The sequence below is a fragment of the Canis aureus genome, chromosome 28 (genome assembly GCF_053574225.1).
Source record: "Canis aureus isolate CA01 chromosome 28, VMU_Caureus_v.1.0, whole genome shotgun sequence".
NCBI classification, from domain to species: domain Eukaryota; kingdom Metazoa; phylum Chordata; class Mammalia; order Carnivora; family Canidae; genus Canis; species Canis aureus.
The window spans coordinates 19,406,590-19,423,555 of NC_135638.1; the positions used below are offsets into that span (position 1 = coordinate 19,406,590).

At 40.3% G+C, this 16,966-nt stretch overlaps 1 protein-coding gene across 1 annotated transcript; it reads right to left on the minus strand.

The window, feature by feature from the left end:
- Positions 1–5,849: 5,849 nt before the first annotated feature.
- On the minus strand, positions 5,850–14,001 carry TMEM70 (transmembrane protein 70). The gene is made up of 4 exons (XM_077876128.1): positions 13,872–14,001; positions 13,397–13,812; positions 11,867–11,972; positions 5,850–6,485 (listed from the first exon to the last, which is right to left on the minus strand). The coding sequence occupies exons 1-4, from the start codon at positions 13,999–14,001 to the stop codon at positions 6,028–6,030; spliced, it is 1,110 nt and encodes a 369-aa protein (XP_077732254.1). The 3' UTR covers positions 5,850–6,027.
- Positions 14,002–16,966: the final 2,965 nt, after the last annotated feature.

The following is a 16,966-nucleotide window of genomic DNA, read 5'->3' on the forward strand; positions in this document are numbered from 1 at the left end:
TAGTATTTGAGCACTTCCGGCCAGTGGAGAGGAAAATGATTTAGAATATACTCTTCTAGAACACTTAATGCAAATGAGAGCACAGAACTTTAAAAGCAAGACAAGGTACTTCCTGGTCAATAGTAACAAAACCAGTCTGTAGGTCTCCTTTAGAATCCCAACAGACTGCCAGCCCTTCTGTATCTGCATTGTTATTCTCTCCCACAGGTTTTTTTATGTAGTAACGTCTCATGGCCCAGGGAGCTGGACCTATAGGTCTGAACTGAATGGTCTGATGCAAACTATTTCTGCTCTGCAAAAGGTGCAGCCACAGGGCAGAGCCAGACGAGATGAGACCACAGACATGGGATATTAGCTGTAGTTCTGCATTGTGGGCGGGAGCATACCAGTATTATACTTAAGTATTATACTGGAGCATACCAGTACAGCTCCAGGGAATATTTTTTTAATAAAATAATTTTTATTGGTGTTCAATTTACCAACATACAGAATAACACCCAGTGCTCATCCCGTCAAGTATCCCCCTCAGTGCCCGTCACCCACTCACCTCCATCCCCCGTCCTCCTCCCCTTCCACCACCCCTAGTTCGTTTCTCCAGGGAATATTTTGAGCCTTGATAAGGAAATGATCAATATTTTGCATGTGGCATGTATTTCAAAACTCTCACTCTGTTCTAGAAAAATAGCTCATCTTTTAGATACTTTGCTACTTAAAATCCTTTGTAGGACATAGTTTAGGATTAGTAGCCAAAAAATAAAAATAGCATGGAGTCAGGGCTTAAAAATCTACAAGTTTAGAGGAAAATAATCATATGTTGGTGAAAGCTTCCACTAAAGAACTGTGCTACTTTCCCATTTTTAAAAAGGCAAAAAAGTCTGTGGGAGGATAGGGAAGTGAAAGTTGTTAATGGGTATTGAGTTTTAGGTCTGCAAGATGAAAACTTCTCAAGATATGTTGCACAGCAACATAAATATATAGTTAACACTACTGAACTTGTGCTTGAGGCTCGTTAAGATGGGGAATTTTATATATTTTTTACATTTAAAAAGTGAAAAAGAAGAAGGAAAGCCTATGAATGCCCCTAGTGGTCTCAAAAATACTATTTCCCACTAAAAGGAAGAAAGATTGGAGAAATTGCTGATTCCAGGTCTGGGGCAGAAAAATGTGCAGGATGGAGCCTGGAACATCTTAGCATATTAGATAACCAATAAGAAGACATTCCCCACTGACCAAAGATGGCTTTCCTATGGCTGCTGTAATGACTAACCACTAATTCAGTGAGGAGTCAGGGAGGCCTTCTTGGAGGAAATTACATCCAATAATTAGAGGATTATATTGTATTATGTTGCAGTGTACTCACTGTATTTTATTGCATGGCATCACATCATCAATGGCAGAGCCAGTTCCTTCTGCAGACTCTGGGGGAAGAAACTGTTTCCTTTTTCATCTTAGAGAGCTGCAACACTTGTATTCCTCCATCTTCAAAGTTCAGCACTCCCATCTCTGCTTCCGTCAGCACATCACCTTCTCTTCTGACCTGCTGCCTCCTTCTTATAAGAACTCTGTGATTACACTAAAACCATTGGGCTAATCCAAGATAATCTCCTCAAGATCTATCTATAAAATACCTTTTGCCATTTAATGTGACAGTTTCCAGGCATGAACATCTTGAGGAATCATTATTCAGCCTACCTATAGACTATATAAACATCCAGATAGTAACTACAATGAACTGAAATACACCAAATATATTCAAAAGTATGAGGTCATAATCTTTTAAAAGATTTTATTTATTTATTTGAGAGAGAGAGGGATGCCTGGATGGCTCAGCAGTTAAGCATCTGCCTTCGGCTCAGGGCATAATCCTGGAGTCCCGGGATCGAGTCCCACATTGGGCTCCCTGCATGGAGCCTCCTGTCTCTGCCTGTGTGTGTGTGTGTGTCTCATGAATAAATAAAGTCTTTATTTAAAAGAGAGAGAGAGAGAGGGAGAGAGAGAGAGAGAGAGAGTTAGAGAGAATGAACACAAGCCAGGGAAGGGGGAGATGGAGAAGAGGGAGGATCTCTAGCAGACTCTTCACTGAGTGTGGAACCCAATGTGGGGTCAGTCTCACAACACTGAGATCACAACCTGAGCTGAAACCAAGAGTCAGACGTTCAATCAACTGAGCCACCCAGGTGTCTTGGGCTCAAAAGTTGTTTAAAGCCTAATTAATCGGGGATCCCTGGGTGGTGCAGCGGTTTGGCGCCTGCCTTTGGCCCAGGGCGGGATCCTGGAGACCCGGGATCGAGTCCCACATCGGGCTCCCGGTGCATGGAGCCTGCTTCTCCCTCTGCCTGTGTCTCTGCCCCTCTCTCTGTGTGTGACTATCATAAATAAATTAAAATAAATAAATATTTTTTAAAAAGCCTAATTAATCATTAGATGATGCTAAGAAGTCAACTCTTTTGAAAACTGGTAAATAAAGAGAAAGAATCAAGCATTTATCCTGACTTTTCTATAGCAACTGAGCTACTGGTAATCAGAGAGTAGATGGGACAAGTTTCCCTTGCCTCCTTATACTCTTTTTTCTCTACTTTTAGAAGTATTCAACTAGTATATGAAAAAGGAAAAATAGAATATAACCATTTTGCAAAACCTAATGAATCACTGAACTTAGGCACCAAGTGTCAATGGTTTCTCACTTTACAAAGAGAGGAACAAACTTTGTGAACTTTTTGATGGATGAACACTATGGTAGCTAGCCTCCAAGATGGTTCCCAATGATCCTTATTTCCTAATATTCAAATCCTTGTGTAAACTCCTAATGAATAGGGCTGACTCTGTAACAAATAAAATACTGCATAAAAGACAGTGTGCAACTTCCAAGCTAGATCGTATACATCATTGTGGCTTCCACGTTGTTCTTCTGGCTCAGTTGCTCTAGGGAAAGCAAGTAACCCTGAAGAGAGAACCATGTGGTGAGAAACTAAGGCTGTCAAAAAGCCAGCAAAATGTGTCAGTCATGTTAGTAACCCACCTTGGAAATCATTCCTCCTGCTCTAGTTCAGCCTTCAGATGACAGTAGTACCAGCTGATAGCTTGACTATAACCTCATGAGAGAACCTGGGCTAGAAGCATTCAGTTCAAGCTACTCCCAGATACTGGACCAACAGGCACCATGCGGTATTTTGTTTTAAACCTCTAACTTTTGGGACACCTGGTGGCTCAGATGGTTAAGTGTCCAACTCTTGATTTCAACTCAGGTCAGGGTCCTAGAATGGACCCCCACATGGCTCCCCACTCAGTGGGAAGTCTGTTTCTCTGCTCTTCCCTCTGCCCCTTCCCTTGCTCAATCGCACTCTCTCAAATAATTCAGTCTTTAAAAAACAAACAAACAAACAAAAAAAAACCCGCAAACTTTTAGGGGCAATTTGTTAATGCAACAACAGATAATATAAGCAACATCATCTATGAATTAGTCTTGTCCAAAATAATCAAATCTCAATCTGATGAAGCTTCAAGTCCCACTGCCAATTTATAGATCAGAAGACAGAGAAACATATTAAACTACACCTCAGTGATACAATCAGAAAATCTAGACCACAAAAAGATGTAAATGACAAAGAACTCCATTTCTTCAAAAGATAATCTGCAAGGGAGAAAAAAACGAAGTGAAGGAAATGGAGGGGCCCATAGCTTAGAAGAGTCTTGAAAAACATTTCATAAATTGGTGTGAATAAGGCATGAACTTTACTTAGATCTTAATCCAAACAAAGTGTGGAGAGGAAATTGGAATTTGAACAGACTGGTATTTGATAACTTTGGGAAGAGAGGAGTGGCTTGGGTATTATAATAGTATTATATTTTTTAAGTCCTCATCTGGTAGAGTTGCAAAATATTTAAGAAAGAAACGTTATGATGTCTGGGATTGGCTTCCAAATAAAAGTTGAAGGCAAGTGGTTGGGATCTAAACCAAACAATATTGACAACAAATTGGTAATTGTTGAATCCGAATGATAGTCCTGTTGATTCATTATACTCTTCTACCTCTGAACAACTTAAATTCTCAACAAAAAGGAATCCCACAACAAAAGTATTAAGTGTTCTGAAAAAAATCGGACTACAACTTTAAAAATTGTGTTCAAACTAAGGCTATCATTCAGACCTAATGGCCATTTTGTTACTTCTGCTTCCAAAAGCAGAAGTCTTTCAGGATAATGAAATTGACGTTGAGAAAAGAGATTGCAAAACATATTATCAATCAGTATATTACATGATGTAACTCAGATGATAAGCCAAAATCACCCTGCCTTTCGAGACTCAAAACTGACTCAATGCCCTTCCTTTAGATAGTGAGAGACTTCTCACTTCCCCAACCTTTCCAAGATTACTCCACCTGTGGTGAAAGTAGTAAAGTGACAGAGATGTGTAAATTTCTCCTCCTCACCTTGGCCTGAATGGTTTCTGCTGACTTATTGCAGTGATGAATCATATTCTACACATGCTGTTCCTTTTCTACTTCTTGGTATCACTCCAGATGATGTACTTGAGAAGTCATCTTATATTCTAAGCTTTTTAATTTTCCTTAAACAACTAAGTTGTATTCTGAATTATTCTGATACAAATAAAAATAGGTTTTTTCACTCCACCACACAGGTGACAAAAATGGGTATATGGATACAGGACATTTAAAGAGATATGGTACACTCAAAACAAGTTATGAAGTGACCCTTGGAAAAAAATGTTAAAATATTAACAATGCTGTTTTTTCTTTTAGGAATGGAACTAAGTGATTTTTTTTCCTGCTCCTACTTTCTAATATTTGATGAACATTTGATTATGGAATAATTTTTTATAGGAAGATATAAATCACATTTACTGTCAAGACACATTACTGTCAAGACACAGGACAAAGGAGCAGGCAGGCAGAGACCCAAACGGAAGATGCGGATGGCGCGAGCTTGTTCATCTTTCTGAGACTTAGAGGCTGTCTTCTGCTAGGATCACAAGCTAGCTGGTTCTAGCAGAGGGAAGGCTGTAGGTCTCAGAAAAGGGAGCACTTTCTTACCTTACGCTATCTCCTATAAGCCTCTAGCAGCTTCAGACCTGACCTTTGTGAATGAACTAGTGATGCTTCTGGTGCTTCCCCATTCCCCAGCTAACCCATAAAGATTAGATTTACCACCATGGCAGACAATAGGAGACATTAGGCAACTCCATACAGACTGGGGGTTTTGTTCTTAACTAGAACTCTGATAACTAGCACAGTACCTGGCACACGCTGGGCACTTAATAAGTTATCTACTAATATAGATAGCATTACCTGAAGCCTTTTGCTACTTACTGAAAAGCTTTCACAAGAACCAATTTTCATTTTACAATTAGAGGTTAAAATCTTAAAATGCCAATACTTCATAAAATTAGCAGAGATTGTGAATTTATAAAAGGTACTGTCCAACTATTTAGCGCCTCTGATTTTCCAACTGATAGGATACACCAAGGGAGAAGAGTGCCACCAAAGACATCACTACTTAGGTCACCATCTCTTCTGTAACTACCACACTCAACGGGACATGGAGATCCTTATTATGGGAAACTATGCCTGAGAAGATAAACAAAAACTTGTGTTCTGCACCAAAGGGAGATTAACACTGCTTCCCATAATTCTAGAATTTTTTAAAAAAGCTTTTAATGTAGGCAACGTATCTATACTTAGAAAAATCCAAACATAAAGGAAAAACAACTCTCATTTGTTTCTGACACCCGATCCCCAGCTTAGAGACAACCACACTTATTATATAAAATTATCCATGCATATGCCAGTGTATTTTCATACTTTTTTAAAAACACAAATGGCAGAATGTTACTTGTTTTTTCAAACATAGCTTATTTTATTATACAGGAACATAATTCTCTGAAAATTAAAAGTTGTTTGATACAGTTTCAAATTACTTTCAGTTGCTAACAGAAAACAAAAGTAAAGGCAATTTTATCATACATTGGAACATAAATCACATTTAAGCACAAACCTAGAAAACAACAGATTCATTTCTCATCTTTAACCTGTTTCTTCTCACTGTCTGCTTCCATATCAAAAGTGAATGGTTTGTCATAACCCATTAGATGGTCATAATCTTCAGGGTTTGGAAAGAGCACTGGATTAACTAACAGCGATTTTGTTTTAGCATAAAATGTGGTAAATATATGAGCGCTGTCTGGAATCCTCACGTCGTTCTGGTGAAACACTGTACTTTTTTCTAAAAGCACAACATTATAAGTAATGGCTTTGTAAGTGTCTGTTGTAGCTTCATGGTACAACCGAACAACATAGCCTTTCGTAACAAAGTGAAGCAGTGCTGGAGTAATCACCGTAAAGCTTCCTATGATGCCATAAAATAATATTTGCAAAGGTAGACTTCCAAATATAATATTGTTTTGTGCAAAAATATATGGTAGTAATGCAAGACTGATGACACTTGTAGAATAAGAGAAACATTTCACACCTAAGTAGGAAAAAAAAAAAACATGAGTATTAATATTTATAAATTTTATAAAAGAATCAATCTATCCAATTAATTCTTCCACCTTTCTTCTTATATCATCATCAAAACAACAAGACCAAAACACATATATAGTAATTATTATTTTCCAGGCTCTGTGTTAAGTTCTTTACATACTTTATATATTTTATTCATAACATCTTCAAAAACACACTATGAAGCAGATATATAATTATCACCATCACTCCCATAATTATCACCATCATATGAGAAAAATAAAGCACTTGCCCAATGTCACAAAACTACCAAGAGGCAGGCAGTACTGGGCTTCAAACCCAAGCAATTTGATTCTAGTGTCCAGACCATTAGCCAGTACAGTACCCCTCCAGGTTGGAAAACCTGCTTTAGGGTTAGCTGGCCTCCACCTCAGTTCCCCAATAAAAGATTTAATATTACTCAAAGATCCTTATGAATACTATGAAAATTAATTCAGTCAGACTAAATAAAACTATTAACAAGCACTTCCACATACCTAGCATTAAATGTTTACATATAAGACTAACATTATTAGATTAAGTAATTAGATTAAGTGTCCAGGATTTTTTTTTTTTAAGTGTCCAGGATTAAAACAGCAAATTACCAAAAAAACACAACACCAATGGTTAAGAAACATGTGGGAAATACATTCAACTTCTTTACCAAGAAAAGATATTCAAATGTTAATTTTTTTTACCTGTCACATTAAAAAGATTAAAAATCAATGACTTCTGAAATATGTATTTAAAAATGGTTAAAATGGTAAATTTTATTATTTTTTAAAGATTTTATTTATTTTATTTTATTTATTTATGAGAGAGAGAGAGAGAGGCAGAGACACAGGCAGAGAAAGAAGCAGGGAGCCTGACGTGGGACTCGATCCCGGGTCTCCAGGATCACGCCCTGGGCTGAAGATGGCGCTAAACCATTGAGCCACCGGGGCTGCCCATAAATTGTATGTTATGTATATTTTACCACATTAAATAAGTGACTTAAAATGAAAATTCTTAGTTTGATTGTATAATTTTACCATCTGTTTAGAAAATAGACAAGTTGAGATCCCAGACAAGTTGATTATAAAGCTAATTTAGAAAAACAAGAAGAAAAAAAAGGTTGGGGGGAGGAGTTAGATACTAAAACATAATGCTATAATTAAAATGGTGTGCTGCTGGTACACAAATAAATAGATCAATAGAACAAAATGGAAAATTTAGAAAGAAAACCTAACTGCATACAGAAATTTAGCATAAAGATATAATCTTGACGGTGCCTGGGTGGCTCAGTTGGTTGAATATCCAACTCTTGATTTTGGCTCAGGTCATGAGATCGAGCCCACATAAGGCTCCATGCTCAGGACAGAGGCCACCTGTCCCTCTCCTGCTTCTCTGCACATCCTCTAATAAATAAATAAAATCTTTAAAAAATATATCAAATATGTGCCAAAAGTTGGATTAAAAAAAGAACCCTATCCACACATACGAAAGAAATATAGACACCATACTGAACCAAAAATGTACATGGCCCTTAAACAGATAAAATGTTAACAAACTTCAATCATAAGAACATGAAATTAAAAGCACAGCGAGATATTGTTTTTCCCCCAAACTGCCAAAAACCAAAAGTTTGACAACAAACTCTGCTGGTGAGGCTATAATACTCTCTTGTACACTGCTATTGGTTGAAGGCTTAATGATCTTGCATCAGTAATTTTAAAATAATTCCTTCCTTCCTCCCACAGAGAGTTGCTATGACACTGGCACACATATAACTAGATACAATGGGGACCAAGATGCCTCCTATATAAAAGCCTCCTTAGGGACGCCTAGGTGGCTCAGCGGTTGAGCACCTGCCCCTGGCTCAGGGCATGATCTGCAGTCTCAGGATCAAGTCCCACGTCAGGCTCCCTGCCTGGAGCCTGCTTCTCCTTCTGCCTACGTCTCTGCCTTTCTCTGTCTTTCATGAATAAATAAATAAAATCTTAAAAAAAAAAAAAAAAAAAGGCCTCCTTAGTTCTTCCAACTACTTTTTCCCCATGATTTTTGTCACTATGGTGGGTTGAAAAGTGTACCCCAAAATTCATGTCCACCCAGAACCTCCAAATGTGACCTCATTTGGAAATAGTCTCTTTGGGCAGCCCCAGTGGCCCAGCAGTTTAGTGCTGCCTTTGGCCCGGGGTGTGATCCTGGAGACCTGGGATCGAGTCCCACGTCAGGCTCCCTGCATGGAGCCTGCTTCTCCCTCTGCCTGTGTCTCGCCTCTCTCTCTCTCTCTCTCTCTCTCTCTCTATCTGTCATGAATAAATAAATAAAATATTTTTAAAAAAAAGAAATAGTCTCTTTGTATATAATCAAAAATTGAGATGAGATCATCCTAGAATAGAGTAGGCCATAAATCCAATGAGAATATCCTTATAAGGACAGAACAAGACAGACACACAGAGAAGGCCACATGAGTAAGAACCAAAAATTGGAGTTATGCAGTTATGCCCCCATAAGCCAGGAACACAACTGGTTACTGGGAGCCACTAGAAGCTGGAAAAGGCAAGGAATTCTTTCCTAGACCCTTCAGAGGCAGTATGGCCTTTATCAATACTCTGATTTCAAAACATGAGCTTTCAGAACAAATTCTGTTACTTTAGTCACCAAGTTTGTGGAAATGTATTATAAGAGCCTGAGGAAACTAATACATATACCTTATTTTGCTTGGATTGAAGTAATTACTATTTTCTAAACATATTCTGGGCTTTCCCATCTTCATGTCTTTGCTCATACTACCCTATGCCCTTCTTTCACACCTCCTCATGTTCAAATTCTCCTCATCCGAAAATAAGACTATGACAAAGTCATTATTTGTTGATGAATTAACAAAAACTATCAACTATAAGACCCTTCAAATGTCTTTAAACTGGTACATATTTGGCAGTTTAAAGATCTCTAAAAAGGGGGATGCCTGGGTGGCTCAGTGGTTGAGCATCTGTCTTTGGCTCAGGGCGTGATCCTGGAGTACCGGGACTGAGTCCCACTTCGAGCTCGCTGCATGGAGCCTGCTTCTCTGCCAGTCTCTGTCTCTCATGAATAAATAAAATCTTTAAAAAAAGAATCTCTAAAATGGTACCTGTTATATATAGAAAAAAATGTTTCTCCCTCAGTTTCTACATAGAAAAAAATAGTGATCCCTGAAAAGTACAGTTTCTAATTATCATAATATTGAAAGAACTCAAACATTAAATTCCTATACAAGTTATAATTCTAAAACTTTGAATACCATGGATAACTACGCTCTCCTACAAACATAACATCCTATTTATATAGGTAGGTACACCAAAATTCCTATTTATATTCTCTTCTTTACAGACTGGAGTCAAGCGGAAATAAGAAATAAATTAATGTCTCCCCTACATTTGAAGGACCTGTGTCTGTTCAGAAAGAAGGGTATCATGGGGGTCACTGTTAATACATCTCAATGGTATAAACCCAGGTATCCCAGGCCAGAGATATGGCACAGGTTCAATGGCCAACTCATGTACTGATTCCTGAAGACATTTCTAATCACCCAAAATTGATTTTTCCAGTAACTTCAAAACTCCTCTCAATAGTGATTATAATCAGTCCTTATTGCCAATGTTTTATTTTTTTTTAAGATTTTATTTATTTACTCATGAGAGACAGAGAGAGAGAGAGAGAGGCAGAGACCAGGCAGCGGGAGAAGCAGGCTCCACGCAGGGAGCCCAATACGGAACTCGATCCCGGGTCTCCAGGATCACACCCTGGGCTGAAGGCAGCACTAAACTGCTGAGCAACCCGGGCTCCCTTGCCAAAGTCTTATATAGCTAAAATTGTATCCTTAACACAGTTTATTTTGACACCACATACTTGAGAACATACAGATTTCCAGAGTAAATTTTAGATGATTCAGACACCAGCATAATCAAAAACAGGAATGCAAATGCAGGTGGTGAAATCTTGTGGCCGACTTGGTTATAAAGTCGTACTCCAGGTATGTCAGTTATACTTTTAAGATTACTGAAATGAAATACAACCTCAGGAACTTGAACAAAGCACATACCTAAGTTCTTCTGACCTCCCTAATAAATTATTCTAAATACTAAATCATACTAAATACCAAATTAAGAGCTAAGGAAAGAGGGCAGCCTGGGTGGCTCAGCGGTTTGGCACCTGCCTTCGGCCCAGGGTGTGATCCTGGAGACCCAGGATCGAGTCCCATGTCGGGCTCCCCGCGTGGAGCCTGCTTCTCCCTCTGCCTGTGTCTCTGCCTCTCTCTCTGTGTGTCTCTCATGAATAAATAAAGAAAATCTTTTAAAAACAAAAAAAGAGCTAAGGAAAGAGCTTCAAACTTAGAGCTTTTTAATAATACTCTTTGTCTTCTCAAGTACTACCACCTAGAAAACCCACTAAACATGTTTCTTGAAAATGTTAAAGTGACCTCAAAAAACATAAAAGAAATACACTATTTAATTATAAAAGTATTATATGTTTATTGCAATGGCCAAATTTAAAAATATATAAAGTGGGGATCCCTGGGTGGCTCAGCGGTTTGGCACCTGCCTTCGGTCCAGGGCATGATCCTGGAGTCCCGGGATCGAGTCCCGCATCAGGCTTCTGCATGGAGCCTGCTTCTCCCTCTGCCTTTGTCTCTGCCTCGCTCTCTCTCTGTGTGTCTCTCATGAATAAATAAATAAAATCTTTAAAAAATAAAAATAAATAAATAAATAAATAAATATATAAAGTAAATGTGTACTTCCCCCAAATAACCACTCTTAAGGGGTATAATTCCGTATTTTTTCTCTCTCTCTCCATATTCAAACATTACACAAATATACACTATTTTGTGTTCTATTTTGTTGTTAAACATCTTGGGAAGTGACCAAGGGAGGGAAGCTTTAGCACCTAGCCATAAGATCCCAAAGTCAGGGGCACCTGGGTGGCTCAGTCAGTCAAGTGTCTGCCTTCAGCTCAGGTCATTATCTCAAGGTCCTAAGTCTGATCCCCCTATCGGGCTCCCTGCTCAGTGGGGAGCCTACTTCTCCCTCTCCCTCTGCCTGCAGATACCCCTGCTTGTGCTCTGTGTCATATAAATAAATACAATCTTTAAAAAAAAAAATCACAAAGCCATAACAGTCTTCAAAAATCTTTCTAAAATCTCCTAAAAATGCAAAGGTTTCAGCCTCTAATCTTGATTTACAAGCCACAAGAAAAAAAAATTATAACCTAACTTTGCCTCATATCTTACAATTAAGAGATGATATAATAAGAAGTAATGTATCTTGGGTCCATTTTTACAACTAAAAGGGGGTTAAAAGGAAATTACCCTCACTTCTGATTACCCACCAAATACTGTTCGGGCCAGATTCCCAGTATAAATCAGCCTTCCATCTTCTGATTTTTCAAGCTCTGTATGTAAGCACTGAACACATCTTTCCCAACAAAGAGGTATCTATTGAAACAGAGACCGTTATAAGGTGAGTACATAATAAAGTGCATTTAGGATCAACTTTTAATTTTTTTAAGCTTTATAAATTATAATGAAGAGTAAGAGAACGTGTCATATGAGGTGGTTTAATTCTCCCACATAATCTACCAAGTTCAAGAAATCCAACTAACAAAATCACTGTCCTTAATTCATTAGTCACCTACTGAGTTGGAGTTTGAAAACCCAGGTTTGCATCCCAGCTGAAGGCTTCCCCCACCCCCATCCCCCCCCCAGATAAAGTGGGGCCTGGAACAAGTAAAACATTTTAGTGGCATAATTTCTTCATTCTGTGGTGAACGAAGACATTACTCCTGTTCTCCTGTCAAAATTTTAAATGCATTAGCTTTTCAAAAAAATGTTAATGTATGTAAAAAAAAAAAAAAACTGGGAACGCAAATTGTTTCAAGTCCAGATCGTTTTTAATATTTCTAAAACGCTTATATTATAGCTAGTATGTCTTTTTAGAAAGTTAACTCTTTCCCTATTCATCTCCTTGCATCTGTTGTTCCTCTTAAGAAAATACTTCACTTGACATCTTCATCACATTTCACAGGAACAAGAGTTCCCATAAGGTGTAAAAATGAATTTCACAGCACACACCCTTCAAAATGCAAAAGGTATGCCTAATCCCTTTACGCTGAAATTTAATGACATTCCAATTCCCATGTTAGGCATTTCTTCCACGTTTTCAACCATACTTTCTAATTCTGACATTTTAAAGGGCAGGATTAGGAGACAATTTATTCAGATTAAAATGACAGGATCCGGCAGCCCGGGTGGCTCAGCAGTTTAGCGCCGCCTTCGGCCCAGGGCCTGATCCTGGAGACCCTGGATCGAGTCCCACGTCGGGCTCCCTGCGTGGAGCCTGCTTCTCCCTCTGCCTGTGTCTCTGCCTCTGTGTGTGTATCTGTCATGAATAAATAAATAAAATCTTAAAAAAAAATAAAGTGAGAGGATTAATATCTCCAACTCCTTTCTCCAGGGAGCAAAGGAATTCCTTAAAATAGCCTCATCTAAAAATAACTTAAAAAAAAAAAAAAAACTTCAAGTCAGGTTGAGTTCTTTCAGTGCATCTCCCTCCATTCGTTGCAAATCAACCCTTCCGAGGCTTCCTCTCAGGGGCAGAAAATAGCGCGAGTCCTCACAAGCCCGCTGGGTCTGCAACCACCTGTGAACCACTTTCTGGAGCCGCCCGGAAAAACCACCAAACGGCCGGTCTCGAAGGGATGGGGATGGGGATGGGGATGGGGATGGGGATGGATCCCCCTGGAGCCGCGGGCGCCCCGGGCCTCCCGCCGAGGCCGAGCCCGAGCCCCGCGGAGGGCCGCTCCCCACCCAAGCCCCCCGGCCGACGCTCCCTGGGCCCCGCCGCCCCCCAGAATGCCGACCTGCGTTCGCGCCCGCCGGCCCACGAGCGGCGAGGCTCCCCGCAAGCCCACGCCTCCGCCAAGCGGCCTCGAGGAGCCGCGCCAGGGGGCCGCCCGCCAGGACGCCGCCCTCAGGCCTCGCAGCGCGGCGGCCGCCCGCGGTACCGTGCTCTGCCCGCCGAGCCCAAGTCCCGCCGCCCGCCGGCTGCGCAGCGCCAGGAGCAGCATCCCGCGCGAGGCCCGCGGCAGCCGAGCAGCCCGAGGCCCCAGGCCCGCCGCCGCCGCCGCCGCGCACGCCCCGCCCCCGGAGGCCCGCCGGCCCGGAGCCGCCGCCCGCGCGTGCGCAGAACCCGCGGCCTGCCCGCGCCTCCCCGGCCTCGCGCGTTCAGTTGCAAGGTCCGGGCGGACAGCCCCGCGGCGCCAAGGGCGGACCGAGCCTGGAAGGCAGAGTTCAGCCTCTGATGCGCCTGAGCGTCATTTTTCTAGGCCTCCAAACCCGTTTTCTCTTCGGAAAACGATTCTAACCTATTAGCACAGAGGAACGATACTTTATGCGACTTGGACAAAAATGAATGGTGATTTAATCCAACCGTGCGGTTGGTAGAAAATAATTGGAACTTGTTCATGCGGTGCTGATACTTGACAGATTGGTCCTCTGGAATCCTTCACACGTTTGTTCATTACTTGTTAAGTACCGAGAGCCTAAGACTAAGGAGCAGAGGACATAAAGATACCGCACAAAATTGGAAACCTGTACTAACGGTGGAGGAAACACCTAAAACTACGCTGAAATATAATGCTATTTTAATATAATTAAAATATACCAATCTACAAAAGCCTTGAGAAGCCAAAAAAAAAAAAAAAGAGCATGATTATTTTGGCCTCAGAATGTCTAAAAGCTTCACGTTATCTGAGACTTGAAGGATGAGCATCCAACTGGTTGACACACTTATTTACTATTTCAGAAGAATGCTTTTGAGTCAAGAGGCTTTTGGCATAGGAAAGGATCAAACTCAAAAGTCTAAAATAGTATCACCTTGACAATTCAAATCCCTGTCTTTTTTTTTTTTTTTTTTTTTTCTGGGAATCCAAAGGGATAAAATTATACTGCTTTGGGGATCCCTGGGTGGCTCAGTGGTTTAGCACCTGCCTTGGGCTCAGGGCATGGTCCTAGGGCCCCAGGATCAAGTCCCACATCAGGCTCCCTGCATGAAGCCTACTTCTCCCTCTGCCTGTGTCTCTCTGCCTCTCTCCCTCTCTCTCTCTCTCTGTGTCTTTCATGAATAAATAAATAAAATCTAAAAAAAAATAATAATTATACTGCTTCTTTATGAGTGACTTCATTTTCTTAAAGCTATCTTCCACTTACATTTTAAAAACTCTTCTGTTTAGTGTAATTGATACCACAAACATCAATTATCCATTTAATTGGTATGTTTAAAATTTTCTGTTAGTACAGTGTTTTCCTACTGTTACAAAGATAAATTGAGACATTTTTAAATGTTTTGGTTTATTTGAGCAAAAATCTATTCAAATTGGACTGCACCAAACAAAGTGGTTAAGAGTCCTCCACTGAGAGTAGCTAATAGACATTTGTTGAAAATAAACTACTTGAATGGGTTTTTGAATTTCCCTTCAAAGATGAAGGTTGATGGGAAATTACAAACCGGTTATCACTTAGAGAATGTATGACTGCCATTACTGTATATCCTGTTTGTTTTTTAGCTATCTTTCCTCCCCATCCACCAGCTCTCTTTCTTTCATTAAGGTGAGTTTAAGGGCAGAATGGCATGATGAAAAAAGAAAAGAAAAATTTTGGTAAAGCTAGTATAATAAGAACCCTAAATATTTTTTTTATATATTACTGGCTTAAAGCATGTATTAGGAGAACCTTTCCCAAGAAGAATTTGCCAACAGATTATCAAAATCTTTTAAAATGTTCATATTCTGAAGAAATAATCAGAAACATGGTCAAAAAGTATTGCAGAGATACTAAACACAGTATTACTTTAAATGATTTAAAAATGGAAATGAAGTAGGGGCACCTGGATGCTCAGTCTAAGTATCCAATTCTGATTTCTGCTCAGGTCATGATCTCAGAGTGTTGAGAGCAAGCCCCACGTGCAGCTTTGCATGCTGGGTGTGGAGCCTGCTTAAGAGTCTTTTTCATTCCCTTCCCATCCCCCTGCCCTCTATCTCTTTTAAAAAATTAAAAATTCAAACCAGGTGTATGTCTAACATTAGAGAAATACTTAAGTGAATCATGATCTATTTATACAATGTAATTCTATACAAACATTAGAAATGATGCCTATTGAGATTTTGGTTACAGAGACGTTAAATTGGAAAGTTAACCAGAACCATATACACACAGTCTGATCATGTAAAAGTGCGTGGAAAAAACAAACATCTGCAATCTATTTTTTATAATGAGCATATATTATATTGACTACATAAATAAAAATTTAAAATACAGTAAAATTTTGTACAAAAGAAACTAATAGGGGATCCCTGGGTGGCTCAGCGGTTGAGCGGCTGCCTTTGGTTCAGGTCATGATCCGGGGATTCCGGGATCTAGTCCCACATGAGGCTCTCCGCAGCTAGCCTGCTTCTCCCTGTGCCTACGTCTTGGCCTCTGTGTCTCTCGTGAATAAGTAAAAAGCTTTTTAAAAGAGAGAAAAAGAATATGGGCTCACAGCCTCCTCTCCTCACCCCATGGTCTCTCCTCCCTACCAAACTCTATTCTGAGCTACCGTTAAAACCAAAAACTTAAAAAAAAAAAAATTTTTTTTCTTGTAAGAGCTTTGAAAAGTTAACTCAGAACAGTCCGTTATAAAGCAATGATTTATCTTCCAGATCAACAAAACATGTCTTTCAAGCAAAAGTCATAAATTAGGTCAACCCATTTTGCTTCGTCTTTACTTTCCTATGTGGACATTGTTAGTACAACAGCGCCTAGTTGAGCAACATGCCACGGAGAGTGTCTTGGCCCTACATTGCCTTCTTGTCCCGGTCTCCTGAACAGAGTGCAAACTTTATTTAGCTGTTTCAGCTTTTCTGGAAGGGTGCCTGAATCAAACCACAGCAAAGCAAGTAAAAAGGGTGGACCGATCGACAGAGCGAGAGAGGAAGGGTGCTGGGGCAGAGAGGGCGTGGAGGGTCAAAGACGGCCTCAGAATTCAGTTATCCGCGGCGAACTCCTGGGATTTTCACCCAGCGATCTCAGAATTAAGCAGAGCTGAGCAACTCCCGGCAGGGAGGGGTTTGTAGGGACGGAGATAGGCTCCCAACCCTGGGGGGTGGAGGCGTGGTTAGTGATCGGTGCCGAGAAGAGAGGAAACGAGGCCAGCCGATTGTGCTAGCAGTCAAGATGCTCTTGCCCCTTTCCACCAAAAGACAGTTTTTTAAAGAGCACGATCTTGTTAGCATCGAAACCGCACTCCCCCTGTTCAATCTTTTCTCTGCAGGTAATCTTCGACCCCGGACAACCTCTAAAATCACCAAAGAGCGTAACATTCAGCGTGAGAAACTACAAGTCCCAGGGTGTAGTGCGGCAGTGGAGGCTGTAGCCTCCAGAGTAACTACGAATCC

Bases quoted from the DNA above. Each gene is read 5' to 3' on its own strand.
- TMEM70 (XM_077876128.1), bottom strand. From the start codon at position 14,001: ATGAACAAGTTCCAATTATTTTCTACCAACCGCACGGTTGGATTAAAT. The intron at 11,973-13,396 runs GTCGGCATTCTG...CTGTTTCAATAG, and splicing joins GCCGGCGGGCGCGAACGCAG to ATACCTCTTTGTTGGGAAAG. The intron at 6,486-11,866 runs GTGGGTAATCAG...TTTCCTACTTAG, and splicing joins TCTGGCCCGAACAGTATTTG to GTGTGAAATGTTTCTCTTAT.